This window comes from Ochotona curzoniae, unplaced genomic scaffold (assembly GCF_017591425.1).
Source record: "Ochotona curzoniae isolate NIBS_2020 unplaced genomic scaffold, NIBS_Ocur_1.0 scaffold_4506, whole genome shotgun sequence".
NCBI lineage: Eukaryota > Metazoa > Chordata > Mammalia > Lagomorpha > Ochotonidae > Ochotona > Ochotona curzoniae.
This window is the reverse complement of record NW_024467119.1, coordinates 18,853,374-18,869,348: the sequence shown is the minus strand read 5'-3', so window position 1 is coordinate 18,869,348 and position 15,975 is coordinate 18,853,374. Positions and strand designations below refer to the sequence as shown.

General features: G+C 39.9%; 1 protein-coding gene across 1 annotated transcript; it reads right to left on the bottom strand.

Annotated features, from left to right (window-relative positions):
* Window positions 1-4,014: 4,014 nt before the first annotated feature.
* Window positions 4,015-13,696, bottom strand: AREG (amphiregulin). The gene is made up of 6 exons (XM_040967374.1): window positions 13,633-13,696; window positions 12,400-12,648; window positions 8,860-9,061; window positions 7,965-8,120; window positions 5,917-6,024; window positions 4,015-4,271 (listed from the first exon to the last, which is right to left on the bottom strand). Exons 1-5 carry the CDS (start codon window positions 13,694-13,696, stop codon window positions 5,931-5,933), a joined length of 765 nt encoding a protein of 254 aa, XP_040823308.1. The 3' UTR covers window positions 4,015-4,271; window positions 5,917-5,930.
* Between the last annotated feature and the right edge of the window lie 2,279 nt (window positions 13,697-15,975).

Sequence of the window (15,975 nt, the reverse complement as noted above, 5' to 3'; positions counted from 1 at the left end):
GGGACACTGACAAATAGGGAAATCATTCAAATATGTTCCAAATGAATTTCTAAGCTGAGGAGCTGGGAAGGCCCTGGCTGTGAGTTCACACTCTTCCCCCAAGTGCTACAATGCTGGAGGGACTCAGAAGAGGCAACAGGTGTTGTTGCTACATGTTCCCCATGCAACCTGCCTGATAAGAATCTGGAATCAACCATGACACATGATTCCTAGCTTTTGAGACCATGCATGGAAGAAAACGACAAAAAGAAAAATGCTACTTAACAAATCTTAGAAGTAGTGGGATTTCCTCCACGAAGGAGTGGTGCTATTCCAACGTAAGCCAATCAACACTTCGAAGGTTTTTTTTTTCTTTTAAACAAAGCACAAGTATGTAGATGTTATCTAATTAATTAAATAGCAGCCTTTTTAGAAAGTGGAGTCACTATTTTGGCTATAGAGTGACATCCAACTTTAATTGTGTATCTCTAAGATGTGTGTGGCTGATCCATCCTCATCTCTGTCATTCAATGGGTGCCCTTCATAAACAAGAGAGCAATCATATTATAAAAGTTAATGAGGGAAGGGATAGATTCAGACATCTTGTGGATGCAGCACAGATAGATTAAGAGAAAATGTCAGGGCTGGCATTTTGGTACAGCAGATAATGCCACCACCTGCGATGCTGGTAACCCATGGGGGCTCTGGTGTACATCCCAGCTGCTCCACTTCCTCTCTAGCTGCCTACTAATGGCCTGGGAAAACAGTAGAAAATGACCCAAATGTTTGGGACCCTGCCACCCATGGGCCAGACCTTTATGAAACCCCTTGTCCTGGCTTCAGCCTGGCTCGGCTCTTGCTGTTGTGGCCTCTTGTGGAGTGAACCAGCAGATTGAAGCTCTCTCTCAAAGATTCTCATTCTCTTGCTTTCTCTCTCTTTCTCTCTTCCCCCTTCTTCCCACCCCGCCGCCGTCTCCTTCTTCTTCCTCTTCTTCTCCTCCCCTTTCTTTCTCTGTAGCTTTGATTTTAATTTTTTTTAAATTCCATGATAACTGGATCTTAAATAATTATATAATATATACATATTTTGCATACATATATACATATATTGCACATAGATACATATATGTATATACATATATTTAATATTTATTTATATTTAACATGTATTTTATATGTATCTATATACATTACTATTTTTACAAAGGTAGTGTTTATATATACACATATACATATATCTACACATGCATATATATGTATGTATATATTAAAAATCAGCCATTTAAGTATTATAAAATCAGTTAAGAACATGGCAAATTGATACATGGGTAGAATTCTCTAAGCCCAAAACAAATACCTTGATACTGAAAGAAGAGAGAGGAGTTAAACAGACTGATCTGTCACCAGCAAACATAATACTGTCATTTGCTAGCTTTTCTTGCCAGGGACAAGTTATTTTGCTTCTCTGAGCCTTTTACCTGTGTTTATATTTCCTTCTAAGGAAACACTCAAATGAGTCATTCCATGTAAAATGTTTAGAGGCGTCCATGAAATAGCAAAGTAAATAAACCTGAGATTTTACTGTTTTTACAAAGGTAGTGTTTTCCCCCTCTCTATTGCACCATATGACCTCACAGAATTTTGACTTAGACTAGAAGACACACAGAAAATCAGGCAAGTGCCTTAGCTTTTGTAGTGTTTTGTAGGGTCACGTGTTTGGTGACCCCTGAGAAGATTTGCTAATACACTTATTTTCCTGTGACTCGCTTTGATCATTTTTGACATTTGTGTAAATTCAGTTACCAAAAATATTTTGACAATTTCAAATTTATAATTCTTCCACACCCTGCAGTTCAAGATTTGAACCATCTAACTGCCTCTTAGATGCCACTCAACACTATGACTTCAACAGAGTCAAAACCAAATTCATCCTGACATTGAAGACCTGCTCCTCAGCTTTCTATGCACAGCACCAATTATGAGGAGGAAAGGGTTGATTCAACAAAGTACATGGCTGACCTGAAAATTTCCAAAATGAAGAACAGCCACTCCGTTCTTCAGTCAGGGATAAATGAAGAGCCATACTTCTCACCTGAAATAGCTAATAAGCCAAAATGAGATGGTCTTTGTTTGTTTTCAATTTATTCATTTATTTTCACTTTATTTTAAAGGTACAATGAGACTTGTTGTATAGGTTCACTTCCAAGTGCCAATAACGGCAAAGACTAGACCAGGTCAAATCCAGGAAGCTGAAACATTTCTCACGTGTGCACCAGAGATTCTAGTACCCATTCTAGGATGCACATTAGCAGGGATATGGATTGGAGACATATGTACAACTCCAATCCAGGCACTTTTGAGGGATGTTGTTGTTCTGAGTGACAGCTTCAACACTGCTTCAACATCTGTCCTGGCAGCCCCGGTGTTAAATCCTAATGTCTTCAGCCTCCTGGCCACAGAGTCAGAGACCTCAAGGTCCATCTGAATCTCCTCCTTACTTCATTACCCACAGCCTTATGTTAGCTCTAAAGATCACCTATCTGCCTTTGAGCTATGAATAAAACCTAAATTCATGTTGAATTCCACTTCCCAGCTTCATATTTTGTCCATTTTTCTACTTGGATTCCAAACCAATCATATGGTCTTTGGCCTTGGCTCATATATCTGGCTACCCAGTAGCCTGATGACCAACCTAGACTGTAAGTCTCTTCAAGTTTCCTCTAATCAAGTGGCAAGAATTCCTCCCCAGGGCCAACAGTGAAAGTTAAAGTTCTGTGTGACCTTACCCTTGCCATCTTTCATACCTTTTATTACAGTCTCTTTTCACTTCACACTTCGGTTTTATAATCATTTCCTAACTCCTACTCATGCACTTAAGAAGATCCCAGACAGCATCAGGAGATTCCAGGGATGGCTCTTTGAAGATTCTCAGAAAGCCATTCCTGGATTGTCCAAACATGGCTAGAGAAAGGCTCCCTGGGCCTGCATGGATCCCTGATATACAACTCTGTCCCTGCACTGCAATGACAGGACACACCCTCTGCTGCCAATGATCAGTCACTCTCTCAATTCAAGGAAAATGTGTGCTAAAGATGTTCAAGCAGAAATAAATCAAATGCCCAGCACAGGATGCATATTGGAAACATGTAGACAACTTCTAAAAATACAGATGCCAAGTAATTCCCTACACAGAGATGGGGAACAGACACTGGGTGCTTAGATGTTTAAAGCTCCTCAGGTGAGAATTACAACAGAGGCTAAGGATCGATTAATTAAGAATCTTGCCTAATATATGTCGGAAACTGATGGAAGTGTTCATGCCTGAAGCACCTTTCGATCATTAAATTCGATGAGATAATGGGTGGTGATTCTGTGCTTACCATTGACTAATTTTCTCAAGAAATCCCTCCATTCATTATAAAGCTTGTCTTGCTTCATGCTCAGGTCGCTAAGTAGATTAGCTCATTAACTGGCATGTGAGTTTATGAATAACCACAGTACACTTTTCAAGAGCATCTCTATAAATATGCATACGTGCTTATAAAAAATATGGTAAGAAAGTAGTGATGAGGGGACGGAAGAAAGGAAAGATCCCACATTCTTTCAGGATGTAATACTAGATACAAAAGTCTTAGGGCAAATATTTGCTCATTCTCTCAAAACCTCACTTGACAATGTCCATTCTTATTTCTCTGTCTATGGTGACATCATGATGGTAGCTAGCTTGTTTTGTTTTATATCTGGGTAGGCTGAAGGCAATGCCACGTACTGATTCCAGATGTGTGCATAATTAGCAGGACTTGCAAATTCTATGTGGAATACGAAAATCCAATTTTGATAATATATTATTAGTGTTTGTGAGAAGACTAAGTAATTTTTAATTTATAATTTTTGCATTAAAGGTGATTTCTAAGAAGAGAAATATTTTTAAAAATCAATGAAAAAGGAAGGAAAATATTTTAAATGACAGAACAAGGATTAGGAAAGAATAGCCTGGAGTCTTAAAGTTCTCAAAACTAATATGCAAACTCTCAGTTTGATTAAAAAAGTTTAATGAACATAAAATAAATACACTTCTGTTAAATAATAAATAAATTATTTACAGCCTGAAAAAATACTTTTTATCTCCATGCATCTTTATGTACAGAAATAAGACTTAACATAAAAAGTGACCATTGAAAGTTTAAAGCCATCAGAATAAACTGGGTCCATGTTCGTACTATCCAGTGAAAAGCAGACCATCCCATCATTCGTGATTGTGATTCGGCAGTGGCTCCAAATCCAATGTCGTGCTAGAAAATAAAATGTAAGACATAAGCTCAGCTCCAACACAGCCTTAAGAAAATCACAAAGAAAAAAAAACGGGAACCAGGTTTCTGCCTTTGTTTTTCTACTTGTGGTTTTAGGATGCTCTATGAGAAAGGCTGAAGTTTTCAGAAACTGTCTCTGGCTTAAATCTCTGCTGCATCCCAGTATGGATCACATGACCACTTAGGTAGAAGACTGTATATGCTCAAATAATTTGCATCAAAATCTAATTTAAAAAATCAGTCATGAGAAGCAGTTTTCCTAACCAAATCTATGTAGTGGACATAATTAAAATGAAAGGTTAAGTGGCTCTGGGTATTTATGATACACAGCTAATTTAGGATAATTAGCACCAAGGGCATAATAGCAGTAGCTACCAGATAATAGGAGGCCACTGTATGCCAGCACAGCATATTCTGCTTCCTAAAGTCATTCTGGGACCTATGTTAAGAAATCTGAATGGCATTAAATAACCAAAAATTCACCTTTCTTCATGTTAACAGCCCTAGATCCAGCCTACTAGACCAATACACTAATAAATTTGATGCATAAATACTAAGCATGGCAATGATGCAGAATATCGTCCATTTCATGAGTTACGGAGCTGATGATTCTCAACATTAGTCCCTGTGGAGTGTTTGCTAAGAACAGAAATCCCTTCTCCCCCCAAAAAGAATACAAATCCCATTCATGGATTTAAACTTGAGCTTAGAAATAAATATATTTCACAAGTTTTTGAGCAACAAATTAGAAGTATAATGAAATAAGAATGCGACACTATCTTTTTCTGAATGTCTGGGAAACAATGTTCTCTCTTCTGACTGACTCAAAGTGTGTTTTCCGTCTCCCCGTCTCCCTCTTCTTTTGGCTGATTTTTTTTTCATTAATTCCTCACTTTCATGAACAACGGAAAGCTCTCTTCAATCTTTTCTACCTTCTTCCTACAGCATGCCCTGCTCTCACTCTACCCAAGCTATTTCTCAAATTCCCGCCAGCCTGACCCTGCTAATACAACTTTGGTTTGGAAGAATATTCAAACCACTGACTCCATGTCTAGTGCAAGTGCCAGAACTCTGATTCTCCACATTGTGAGGTCAACCTATCATTCCAACCTAACACTCATCGAAACAGGGCTGTTTTTCACAAACTTCTAAAATGATCTATTCCACCTCTCAGTATCACCTTTCCTTTGTTAATTGCTTGTCCCAATCTCAGCAGCCATTTGAGCCTCAATTCTAATGCCATCCAGTAATCACAACTCCTTCTGTTCCTGAAACACTCCCCATTAGTCTCTTTTGCTTCACTGGAAACTCTTCATTCTTTATCAGTTCCTTTCTTGTAATGCATCTCCCCTGCCCCACCCAGTTTTCTGCTTTCTTACTTGTTGCTATCAGCTAGTTCTCAAATTCTTTGATTTAGGATCAGCATCTCTATATCCCTTATGAACTGATTAAATGCCTCTCTCCCTTTAGTAAGGAACTCCTCAAATTTAAAGATTAACACTGTAATAACAGCCATTATTTCTATAGTTTCCATAATTTAGAATTCATTCATTTCTTCTTGAGAAAAACGTGCTTCATTTTTCAAAAGCGTAGAATGCTATCTAAAGTTTTGTAAACAAATTCCTACCTGTGTTTTGTCAGTTATGCGATGGCATGTGCATTCCCGTTTTCTTGTCGGAGTTTCTTCCGTTCTTCAGCTTCTCCTGCGTACTCCCTGATGTATCGCTTCCGGAGCCTTTGAGAAAAGACATTCCACTCTCAACAAAGTTCTGGAGTGTTCATGAACTTCAGGGAAAGCCTTGCCAGGAATCTTTAGAGATCATTAAATACCTACACCTGACTCACTGAACCAAAACTTAGGATGTGATATTACTAATACCCTTTTCCTAAGGGGTTATTTAAGTTACATTTCCAGAGGACTGGGATTTACATAAATGCCTTTTGATTCAAATTTTCTGGTGGCAGTTAACGGCCAGAGGTTATTTTCCATCACGCTCAACTGGAGGAAATCATCTGGTATAGTTTTGGCACAGATAAGCTTTATGCTTGTGTAAACTAATTTAAATTGTTAGAAATGTTTTAAAACAGGCTTAAAAAGAACTTTAAAAAGAAAATTTTAAAAGAAATGTAAAATAAAATTAAAAATTTAAAAGAAATCTTTAAAAAGAAATTTTTAGAAATTCTCCTTATTTTTTAAATTTAAATATTTCCTTCCAGTTTGTTATTATCACTTTCTATTTTAACAACCCAGTAGTTTGAAAACTTCTTGATGTATTACTAGCCCTATTTTAGTAGATTTTAACTACTAAATATTATTATTAAAACCATAATAAGTTTCCTTCTATTGTCATAGTCAGAGAAAACAATTCACTTCGGTTATGAAAAGTATCACTCTAGCAACCATGGCTTATGTCGAATGTTTGTTATGAGTATGATGAAAACACAAAGAGAATATGAGAAAAAAATTGAAAAGTCACTTCTTTAAAAGGGCCAACATAACAAACTCTTTTCAAACTTTTGCCAAGGGCTATTAAGTATTTCATGTTAAATCAGCATTTGTGTTCTTTTTCTTTCAATGTTAAGTAATAATATATTTTCCTAAATATATTTGAATATTTGCCTTGAGGTACTAGCAAATCAGAATAAATTCAGTCATTAAAACCACACATTCAACTTTACATGCATGATAAAACATTTTTCATCCTGTCATTTTATCACTATTTCATTTGAATTCAAAATAATAGTAAACAATGGCAGAAAATAACCGCTTGTTTCCTGAATGGTAGCAATAGTGCATCGTGCACATAATCCAGTTTTTAAAATAATTTAATAAGACCTAAACTTAGAATCATGAGTCCAATGCTTTTCCCAAGCTCTAGTAGCACATGAGTCATCCTAGAGACATCCGTGTCCTCCTCCAACTTCCCTTGTTCAGTGACTTCTATTTGACTGACAATGCCATTTGATGTTCCCATCAGTGCCTACTACCTGGTGGGGTCTAGTTCTAACATTCATTGGTCATGAAGTATGTGATCTGTTATTATAAGCATAGGGAAGTCATTATGAGGTAGGACAGTAATGGAATTATCCTTGCTTCCTACACCATGTCTTGTGAGGAACATTATGTTTAAACAATTGAATCCCCATATTACACTTTACCATAACAAAACAGACATAAGCTCTGTGTAAACTTGTACTATACTATATAATTCTTAACTCAGAATTTGCCATTCTAGTATAGGTAGAAGCCATATCTTCTCTTGGCTGCTTATTCAAAGTTCTTTGTTTCAACCCCAAAGCAAAATGTCTGATCCTATACATTTTTACAGGCAAGACTTAGTTACTTGGACACTTACTTATTCTTGCTTATTTAACATTCACGGACAATATCAGTACTTTCTGAGATTCAGAACAACCATCAACAGAAGTAGAAAACAAACATAAAGCCATAAATGTTCATCTTCAACAAATTGCTAGATTTTCTAAGAAAAGGCTTTAATATAAATCTCAATAGTAATTTTTGACCTCTTTGGCAAAGAGGTGTAAATCCATCAACCAAATAGTATAAGTTATCAATAGAATAATTCGTCTAAGATATACTGATTGAAGTATCGTAGAAATACCACAAAAGTTAACATACTTAATATTAAAAATGTTAAGTCATGTCATACTTACTGGACTGTGATAATAACAGCAACAGCTGTGAAGCTCACAGCTGAGACAAAGGCAACAATGGCTGCCACAGCGATTTTGGATAGATCACTGTCCACAATGCTTTGTGTCTTCATGGACTTTTCCCCACACCGTTCACCAAAGTAATCATGCTGACATCTGCAAGTAACCCACAGTTAAAAATCATAATCGCTGGAAACATCGTACACATCTAAGCTTCTCCCCAGCTCTCAGGTAGTTCTTTAGTTCCCACATTAGAAGCTATTCCAGCGATTTGTATTTCAAAATCATGAGATACAGATTGAATTTTCACTGAAGATTAGTACAGAAACAAGTTGGGATTAGTTTGAGTTTCATATTCCAGGAAGACACATCTGGGAATTCTCGGTGTTCCTTTTATGACCAACAAATGTTTCGGTGACTTGCTATGCAAATTAGTCTATTCCACTATAATTTAACGTGCTAGTGGCTTTTTGTCAAAATGAAGAATCTGAGAGGTTATCTGAAAAGTAAATTCAGGTCTTTTTCTTAAAAGAAAGGGTTTTGTAAATAAAAAAGAATAATGAGTTGGTAAAGTGGCTCAATGTGACTAATTGTGAAGGTTTGTCTTGGTTTTGGTTTGGTTTGAGGTTTCTTTGCTTTGTTTTGTTTTCACACGTAATCTGAAAATGAAGAATTTTTGAAAAAAATATTTTTAAAGGCAGTTCAATCATGATTAACTATGTAAGTGCATATTTTAGTTTGGACCATAAAGCTTAAATTATTTACTATCTTGTCCTTCAAGAAAAAGGTAGCTAATTCTTGGTCTATACATTGGAAACCTAACTGGTTTTCCACGGCTAGGGATTTCAGATGCGGTGTTAGAACACAGAATTCTGTGTAACCAAGGAGAACTCACCTGCACGTTACTGTTTTCAGATGCTCGATGTATTTGCATTCTCCATGAATACAGAAGGTTTTGTATTCTGCTTCACAGGGGTTTTTCTTCTTTTTGTTCTTTCTGTCTTTGCCATTTTTACCTCCTTTTTTCTTTTTCTTTGGTTTATCAGAAGTCTTTTCACTTTCTGCTTTGTTTTTCTTGGGTTTAATTACCTGTTCAACTAAAAAAGATAACACACATTAACAACAGTCTCCCTTAATCTTAAATACCATTTTGCGCACCAGAGAAAAAGAAAACATAGCAGGGAGAGCTCATAGGGATAATGGTCATGCTTGTCTCTGTTTGCCACGATACAAGCACAATACATGGACAAAGAAAACAGTGCTTAAAGCCTAACCATCTTCGTGATTTTACTGGCCTACACAAATATTTTGTGTTGATGTATATCTTCAGCATTATTGCTGATAATAGAAAGCATACATGCAACAAAAACTATTAAATATTTTAAACATTTATTGAATATCTAATCCATTAAAAATTTATAATGAACACTAAATTAATGAAACACAAAAAGGAAGTTGTATATATAGTATCCACATGATATACATGAGGAAACTAAAAGTTCAATGCAATAAGTAACTTGTTCCAGGGCAACAAGAAGCTAAGAAATGACAATGTGGGGATGTCAATGCCTGCTATTTCTCCACTGTATTATGTTAACCGTGTTTTCCTTGAAAAAATGTCAAGGGCATTGATCAAAATATATCCAGTAATAGGAAAAAGACAGTTAATGACAAGTTGACTTTCCTTTTGGCATTAAGTAGTACCCTTAATTCCCATCTGTTGATCTTGTGCTCGCAGAGTTGGGAATTAATGCATACTGAGTGTTGGTAGGAAAGCTTTGACTATTGTATGCTAAAGTTCAAGTTTTTCCAACTCCCAGGAATAACAGATTATAATAATCAACACTTTCCAGGGGGCTCATTTCTGTGCTCCATCTATTTGAAATTATGCCCCCAAATTTTTGTGCTTGATGCTTCAGATATTTTCCATGTCTCTTCATATCCACAGAAACTTTCGTTCAGTATTGCAATAATACAAGGTGTAGTACATTCATATGTAAAGATACAAAAGGATGTTTCCATATTAATGTGGTGCATTTTGTTATACTAATTCTTAAAAACCTTTGGAAGAGGACAGAGCATGATGGCTCAATGGCTAAATCCTCGCCTTGTAACTGCTTGGAACCCATATGGGCACCAGTTCATACCCGGCTGCCCCACTTCCCATCTAGCTCCCTGCATGTGGCTTGGGAACACAGTAGGGGATAGTGCAAAACCTTGGGATCCTACACTCAAATGGGAGACCTGGAGGAAGCTCCTGGCTCCCAGCTTCCAATCAGCTCATCTCAAATCATTACAGACATTTGGGGAATGAACCACTGGATGGAAGATCTTTCTCTCAGTGAATCTGCTGTTCCAATACATACACATAATCTTTTAAAAACTCCTTTAAAAGAGAAATGTCATTCATCATAATGGTGAGTCACACAGATGAAATGGAAAATTAAAACCAAAATGCAGGTTCACAAAAATTAGGAAAATGTCAAATCAATATAAATTTTATAGCTATTTAATAAATACCATTCTATAAATTCAAATTTGGAGCCATTTCAATAGGTGTTGGTGCTGTTTCTGTACTGAAACATTTTTCAAATGATGAAAGAACCCAAGAACTCTTAAAGAAATATTTTAAACGAGTATGATGACACATCACAGACAAGTTATACATTCTTGAGAGGAATGAATAAAAAAAGCAGCCACTGTGCTGAAGTGTTTTATAATCATTAACCACATGGACATTAGTTTATCCTCTCAAAAGGATTCAATCGACACACTCATTGCATTTCACAATACATTGCAGATTTGAGTACTACCCTTTGTACCGCAAATAACTTATTTGGCCTGCTGAAATACTAACAATGTGAGATATCTTTAAGAGACAATTTCGAGATACCAGGATGGTTCAATTTCATCCCCTGAAATAATTATAAATAACGTCCTTTCCTCACATAAAAGCAAAAATTCAGAAAGAAGAAAGTTAAATAGATTGTTTTGTTTTGTTTTGTGATACAGTTCCATGGCTCAGGGGTTACCTGTACCCCTCCTCAAGCTCCCACCCCCCCAATGAATGTTTTCCCTCTAATTTTATAATGGGTGTCCTTCATGAACAGTTGTAAGTCCATCATGCCGTTATTAAAGTATTTCCCGACAATGTAGGCATGGACAATGTTAGAGATTTCATTTCAATTCTTTCACTGGGAAATAGGATCTTTTTGAAAGAATTTCCATCTCCATTTACCCAGTTCCTCACACTGTGGCTGTACTTGCTGTCCTCTGCAGTTCTGGGAAGGTGAACAGAAGGGAAAGAGCAGAGCAAATGGAGGCCAGAGGCTTCCAAATCCCAGAAGATGCTCCTAGAACTTTTAGATTTATAGATACTGATGGCCTCTCCTGGCCTCAAGTTCAGAAGTCATATAGCAATGAGCAACATTTTTCTCTTACTTGGGGCACATCTTAAGCAAAAGGTCCTATCAAAAGATGTGATATCAATAAACGTAAAAGGAAAACATGGATTGTTACTGTTTAACTTCTAAACGATGTGTGGGGTTGAACAGTGATTTCAGCAATTTATATCTGTGGATATTTGTTCTTCTTTAATATCTCAGAGAAGGCATCATTTTTTTCGCCATCCGTTTCTCCACACTTGATGCTTATGAGAGTCTGTCCAACTCCTCCTAGCCAATTACTTCCTTCTGTTCCTTGATTTGTGTTAAAATGCAGTTAATGGGCTTACATTGTGGTACAGCTGGTTAAACCACATGCAAAGTGCTTGGCATCTGATTTGAGTACAGGCTTGATCCTGGTCAACCCCCTTCCTAAGAAAGTTCCCGTTCTAATCAACAGTAGATTGCTAAGTGTGAGCCCCTGCTGCCCCATAAGGGAGTTCTGGCCTTGGCTTCAGCCTGGCTGGTGAGGCCATTTGAAGAGCAGATCTCTCTTTGACTTTCTAAGTAACCCTACCTTTCCCTAAATAAATCTTTTTTTTTTTTTAATGCAGTTTATTGGTTAGGATGGTGCTATAAGAGACAGTACAGAACCCAAAATACAAACTAGAGCAGAATGGTTACTATCCACCTGCATCTCTCAGAATGGGAATCATGCAACAGGATCTGGCAGCAAACAGAATGGAGTCTAATCCTGGTTCATCTGCCTGCCACCTGTGTAACATCAGCAAAACGGAGACAGCAAGTCCCTCCTTAACAAAGGTGTGGCGATTAGACATAACAGACATAAAATACTTGTTAGAACTCCAGACACAAGGATGCACCCACATATGGCCATTCTGTGGCATTTTGCCTAGAAGGTATGCAACAGACAACACGCAGAGACACTTGAAAATCTGGGGTGGGGGTCCAGGGAGGGGACAGTTCCTCTAAGAGCTGTGCAGGTTGCTCCTATCATAGCTCTAGCCTGCATTTTCACTTTCTCTACTCACCTCTCACTGCACCGTCTACGATGTAGCCAGACACGTGGGGTTCACCATCATATTCCTCGGGGTAGTCCTCCTCAGCCCCCGAGGACAGGTCCCCAGCGGCAGGCACCTCACTCACAGACGAGACCTCAGTTCCCGAGGACAGCTCAGTCCTTGAAGTCACCGCAAGTCCATCAGCACTGTGGTCTCCTGAAAGCAATTCCCCCCTCCCTGAGGAGGTGTCATTGAGTTCCAGTCCAGTGGTACAGGGACCTGCAGGGGGAAGCCGGAGGGGAAAACAGTGAAGTGGGGTGCGCTTCTCACCTCACTGCTGCTGTGTTGGGTGGACATGTTTAATTTCAGATATCAAAGCAGTTATTGCACATGTGCTAGCTGCTGCTTGTGACTGAGTCACTTAGGAAAGCTACTTTACATTTTACCAACAAGCACACTCAGCTGTTCCAATTACAGAGCTGCTCTTAGCCCGGTTTTCTTTTCCACTGATTGTCTACATTAATTTCCAGATTAATAATAATAATAATAACAACAACAACGATAAATGCCAAACAGGCAAAGCAATGTGACAGAATTACTTGTCAGGAAACGCCTGCAGCATTTGTTAGAATACTACCCTGTCCCATTTCAGGAGATTCTCTGTATAGATATCAGATGATTTTCTAAATATGTGCTCCCATTTTTCAACGCTTACAAAGTATAAAAGCAACGTCAATGATAGTAATAATAATGGCCATTTTATATATGTATGTGTACACACACACACATACACACACACGCATAGATCTATAAATTCCGCGAGACACCGAGAGTCCCTCTAGGAAAGCAAACAGGAAATTGCTAGACTCCAGAGCTGGGAAACTGTACTAGGAAGCAGCAAACGTTCCTGGCTGCAGGATTCCTGGCTCTGACATTGTGGAAACCATTTCACCTCTGTGGACCTCGGGAGGGTTAGGATCAAACTATCTCTAAAGTCCCCATCAGCTGAACCGAAGCCAAAGCACAAGACTTCTCTCTAAGGCAACTCTGTCCTGGACGCCCAGGACACCTGCGACCCCTCTCCTCCTTCCAGGGAGTAACCTCAGCTGGAGCCACGGGGATGGCTGTCTGCGGGACTTAGCAGGGAGCTCCAACGGGCTTTGAGGCAGCGGAGAGGCAAAACTCCAGAAGATAACACTTCTGCCCGCAACGGGAAAAGCGTCCCGCAGGCCAGGGAGCAGCTCTGGGCGGGCAGGTCCTCACCTGAGCCGAGGATCAGCAGCGACAGCAACACCTGCACCACCAGCGGCTGCGGCGGGGCTCTCATTGGTCCCGCGGGGCGGCGGCGTCTCCGTCTCTGGGGCAACTCGGCGGGAGCTAAGAGCAGGAGGAGGAGAAGACGGCACAGGAGAGAGCGGAGAAGAGAGCGCGTGGCTGTGGCCAACGGGCCCGCCCGGCTACTGCGGCGGCTGCAACACCCGGGGCTCCTTGGGGATGGTTCAGCTGCGACTGGGGCGTTGGCACCGAGGTGCGCGAACATTCCTCTGGGCGCCGCGCACCTGCCGCTTTATATGCCCGGCCGGCAGGAGAGGAGCCGGGGCCAGCGACGTCACTGTGTGGGTGGGGATGGGGGCCGCCCTTAAAGTTACTAACCCCGAGCCACGTGCGGGTGGCCCCGCGCCGCACCTCGCTTGTGCGTAACACAGCCCTGGGAGGAAATGGGAGCTAGTTCCTCACTGTCAAGACTGCCGGTGATTTGAAACTTACCTGAAAAAGCCCTACACAACTCAGGTTGAGATTAATGTTATAGGGAGGCTGGGAGTACATACAGAAGCTATGGACCACAACTACTGCTCACTCTGGGTGGCTGCAGTGTTGTTCAGGTGTCTGGGTCCTTTCCACCTCAGAATCTGGGCACCGAGTCCCTGGGGCGTTGTGTGCCTTTCCGTGCCTCTCTCTTACTCTTTCTCAGCCTCCATCGTGTTTGTGTGTATGTGTGTGTGTGTGTGTGTGTGTGTGTGTGTCCCTCTGCCCATCAAATAGGAAAAAAAAAAAAAAAAAAGCAGCAAAGACAATCCACACAGCTGGTAGTAGCAAAAGCCAACCAGCCAACAATTCAGCCTCTTTCCACTCTTATATAGGAATTAAAGGCTAAACTGATCTTGGGAAAGAGGATTTCAAAGGAGCGCCATGCTTAGCCCACCACTGGCATGGCGCCATTTGTGCAGAGTCATGGAATATGCATCTCAAATCATGAGATAAGAGGGGCAGTTCTGAGGACCTGACGTTTAACCGTGACAAGTAGATTTACACGAACCAAGAGGCGAGAGGAGCTGTTTATTGCTGAGGTAATAACTCCCTAACTGGACTTTTCCTGACCTAGGGAGGAGAAACAAGCACTCTTCTGCTTCCTTGTCCCACAGATAGGTATCTCTATCCTGATTGTAAAACAGCCATTTTAGGAATGTGGGCCATAGTGCACCTATTGTAATTCTGGGCTACATTTAAGAGCTTGCTTTTTAAGGATCTATCAAACTGAGTAGGCTGAAATAAACAGGAGTCGGAAATCATGCTTTCTCTGCCATGTGACGTCTGTCGAGTGTGGGATTTGTGTAAGCCACTCGTTGGATTGTTTATAGAGGGGGAGAGCACAAAAGGGGAGACTCTGTGACGACCAACTCCCTTAGCACAGGGATGTGGCACAGACCCAAAGATAAATACATCTCCTCTATAGGCATTGGGGCCACAGAAGGCAAGGAGACCCAAGGACACAGCTGAAGCTTGCCTCTACAGACCATGGAAACAGCTCAGTGCAGAGGTTCCTCCAAGCCGTCCCCAGTGTAAAGCTTAGGTGAAGGAAGCCCTCACGTCAGGATGGACCCCAGAGTGGGAAACTAGGAGCCTGCACACTCATCCTCTTTGGTGGATGAGGCAGTTCTGATTCACAGGGGTTCCGAGACTTGCCCGCAGATTTCGAAAGCTCAGGGTGGTAATTTTGTTGAGAGCGCAAGAGTTGACCAAATGGTTGTATCTTTCTGTCCTCAAAGGCTTCAATTTTGTTCTAGTTCTGTCGTTGCCATTTTATTTTGCAACTTTTAAAATCCCTTTTCTTTTTAATGAGTAAATTTAAAGTGCCTGGGTTAATGGCACATGACGTATTTTGATAGATGTATACATTATAGGTAAGTCAGGCTTTTAACGTTGCCATTTTTTTTCTCTTCTGATTGAGTGTAAGTTGCACAGATCATTAGAAGTGCTGCACTTTCTCTTCTATGTAAAAGTGGGCTCTTTCAGTTAGAAAGTGCTAAGCCTTTTTCCAGTAAGAAAGTTCAGAGTTTTCATTCCATTCCTGTGCAACCTAACTTAGGTCATGGCGACAGAACAGTGAAACCCATCTGAGCTTTTGGACACACATTCCACCAAGAAATGGGCTCCGTATGTGAAGACCCAGAATCCTCATGGGAAAATAGAAAGAAAGCCACCTGCCTGCAATTCGGCAGATCTAATAAAATAAGCTACATAAGCAAATAGCATAGATCTCAGCAATGCTCAGTAAGTGGTAAAATTGTTACTACTTTCAGCATGGTGATAGTCACCGTACAGGAA

Coding starts and splice junctions, on each gene's coding strand:
- AREG (XM_040967374.1), bottom strand. CDS start 13,696: ATGAGAGCCCCGCCGCAGCCGCTGGTGGTGCAGGTGTTGCTGTCGCTG. Junction 12,649..13,632: donor GCTGCTGATCCTCGGCTCAG/GTGAGGACCTGC, acceptor TTCCCCCTGCAG/GTCCCTGTACCACTGGACTG. Junction 6,025..7,964: donor GCTGTTATTATCACAGTCCA/GTAAGTATGACA, acceptor CTTTTCTCAAAG/GCTCCGGAAGCGATACATCA.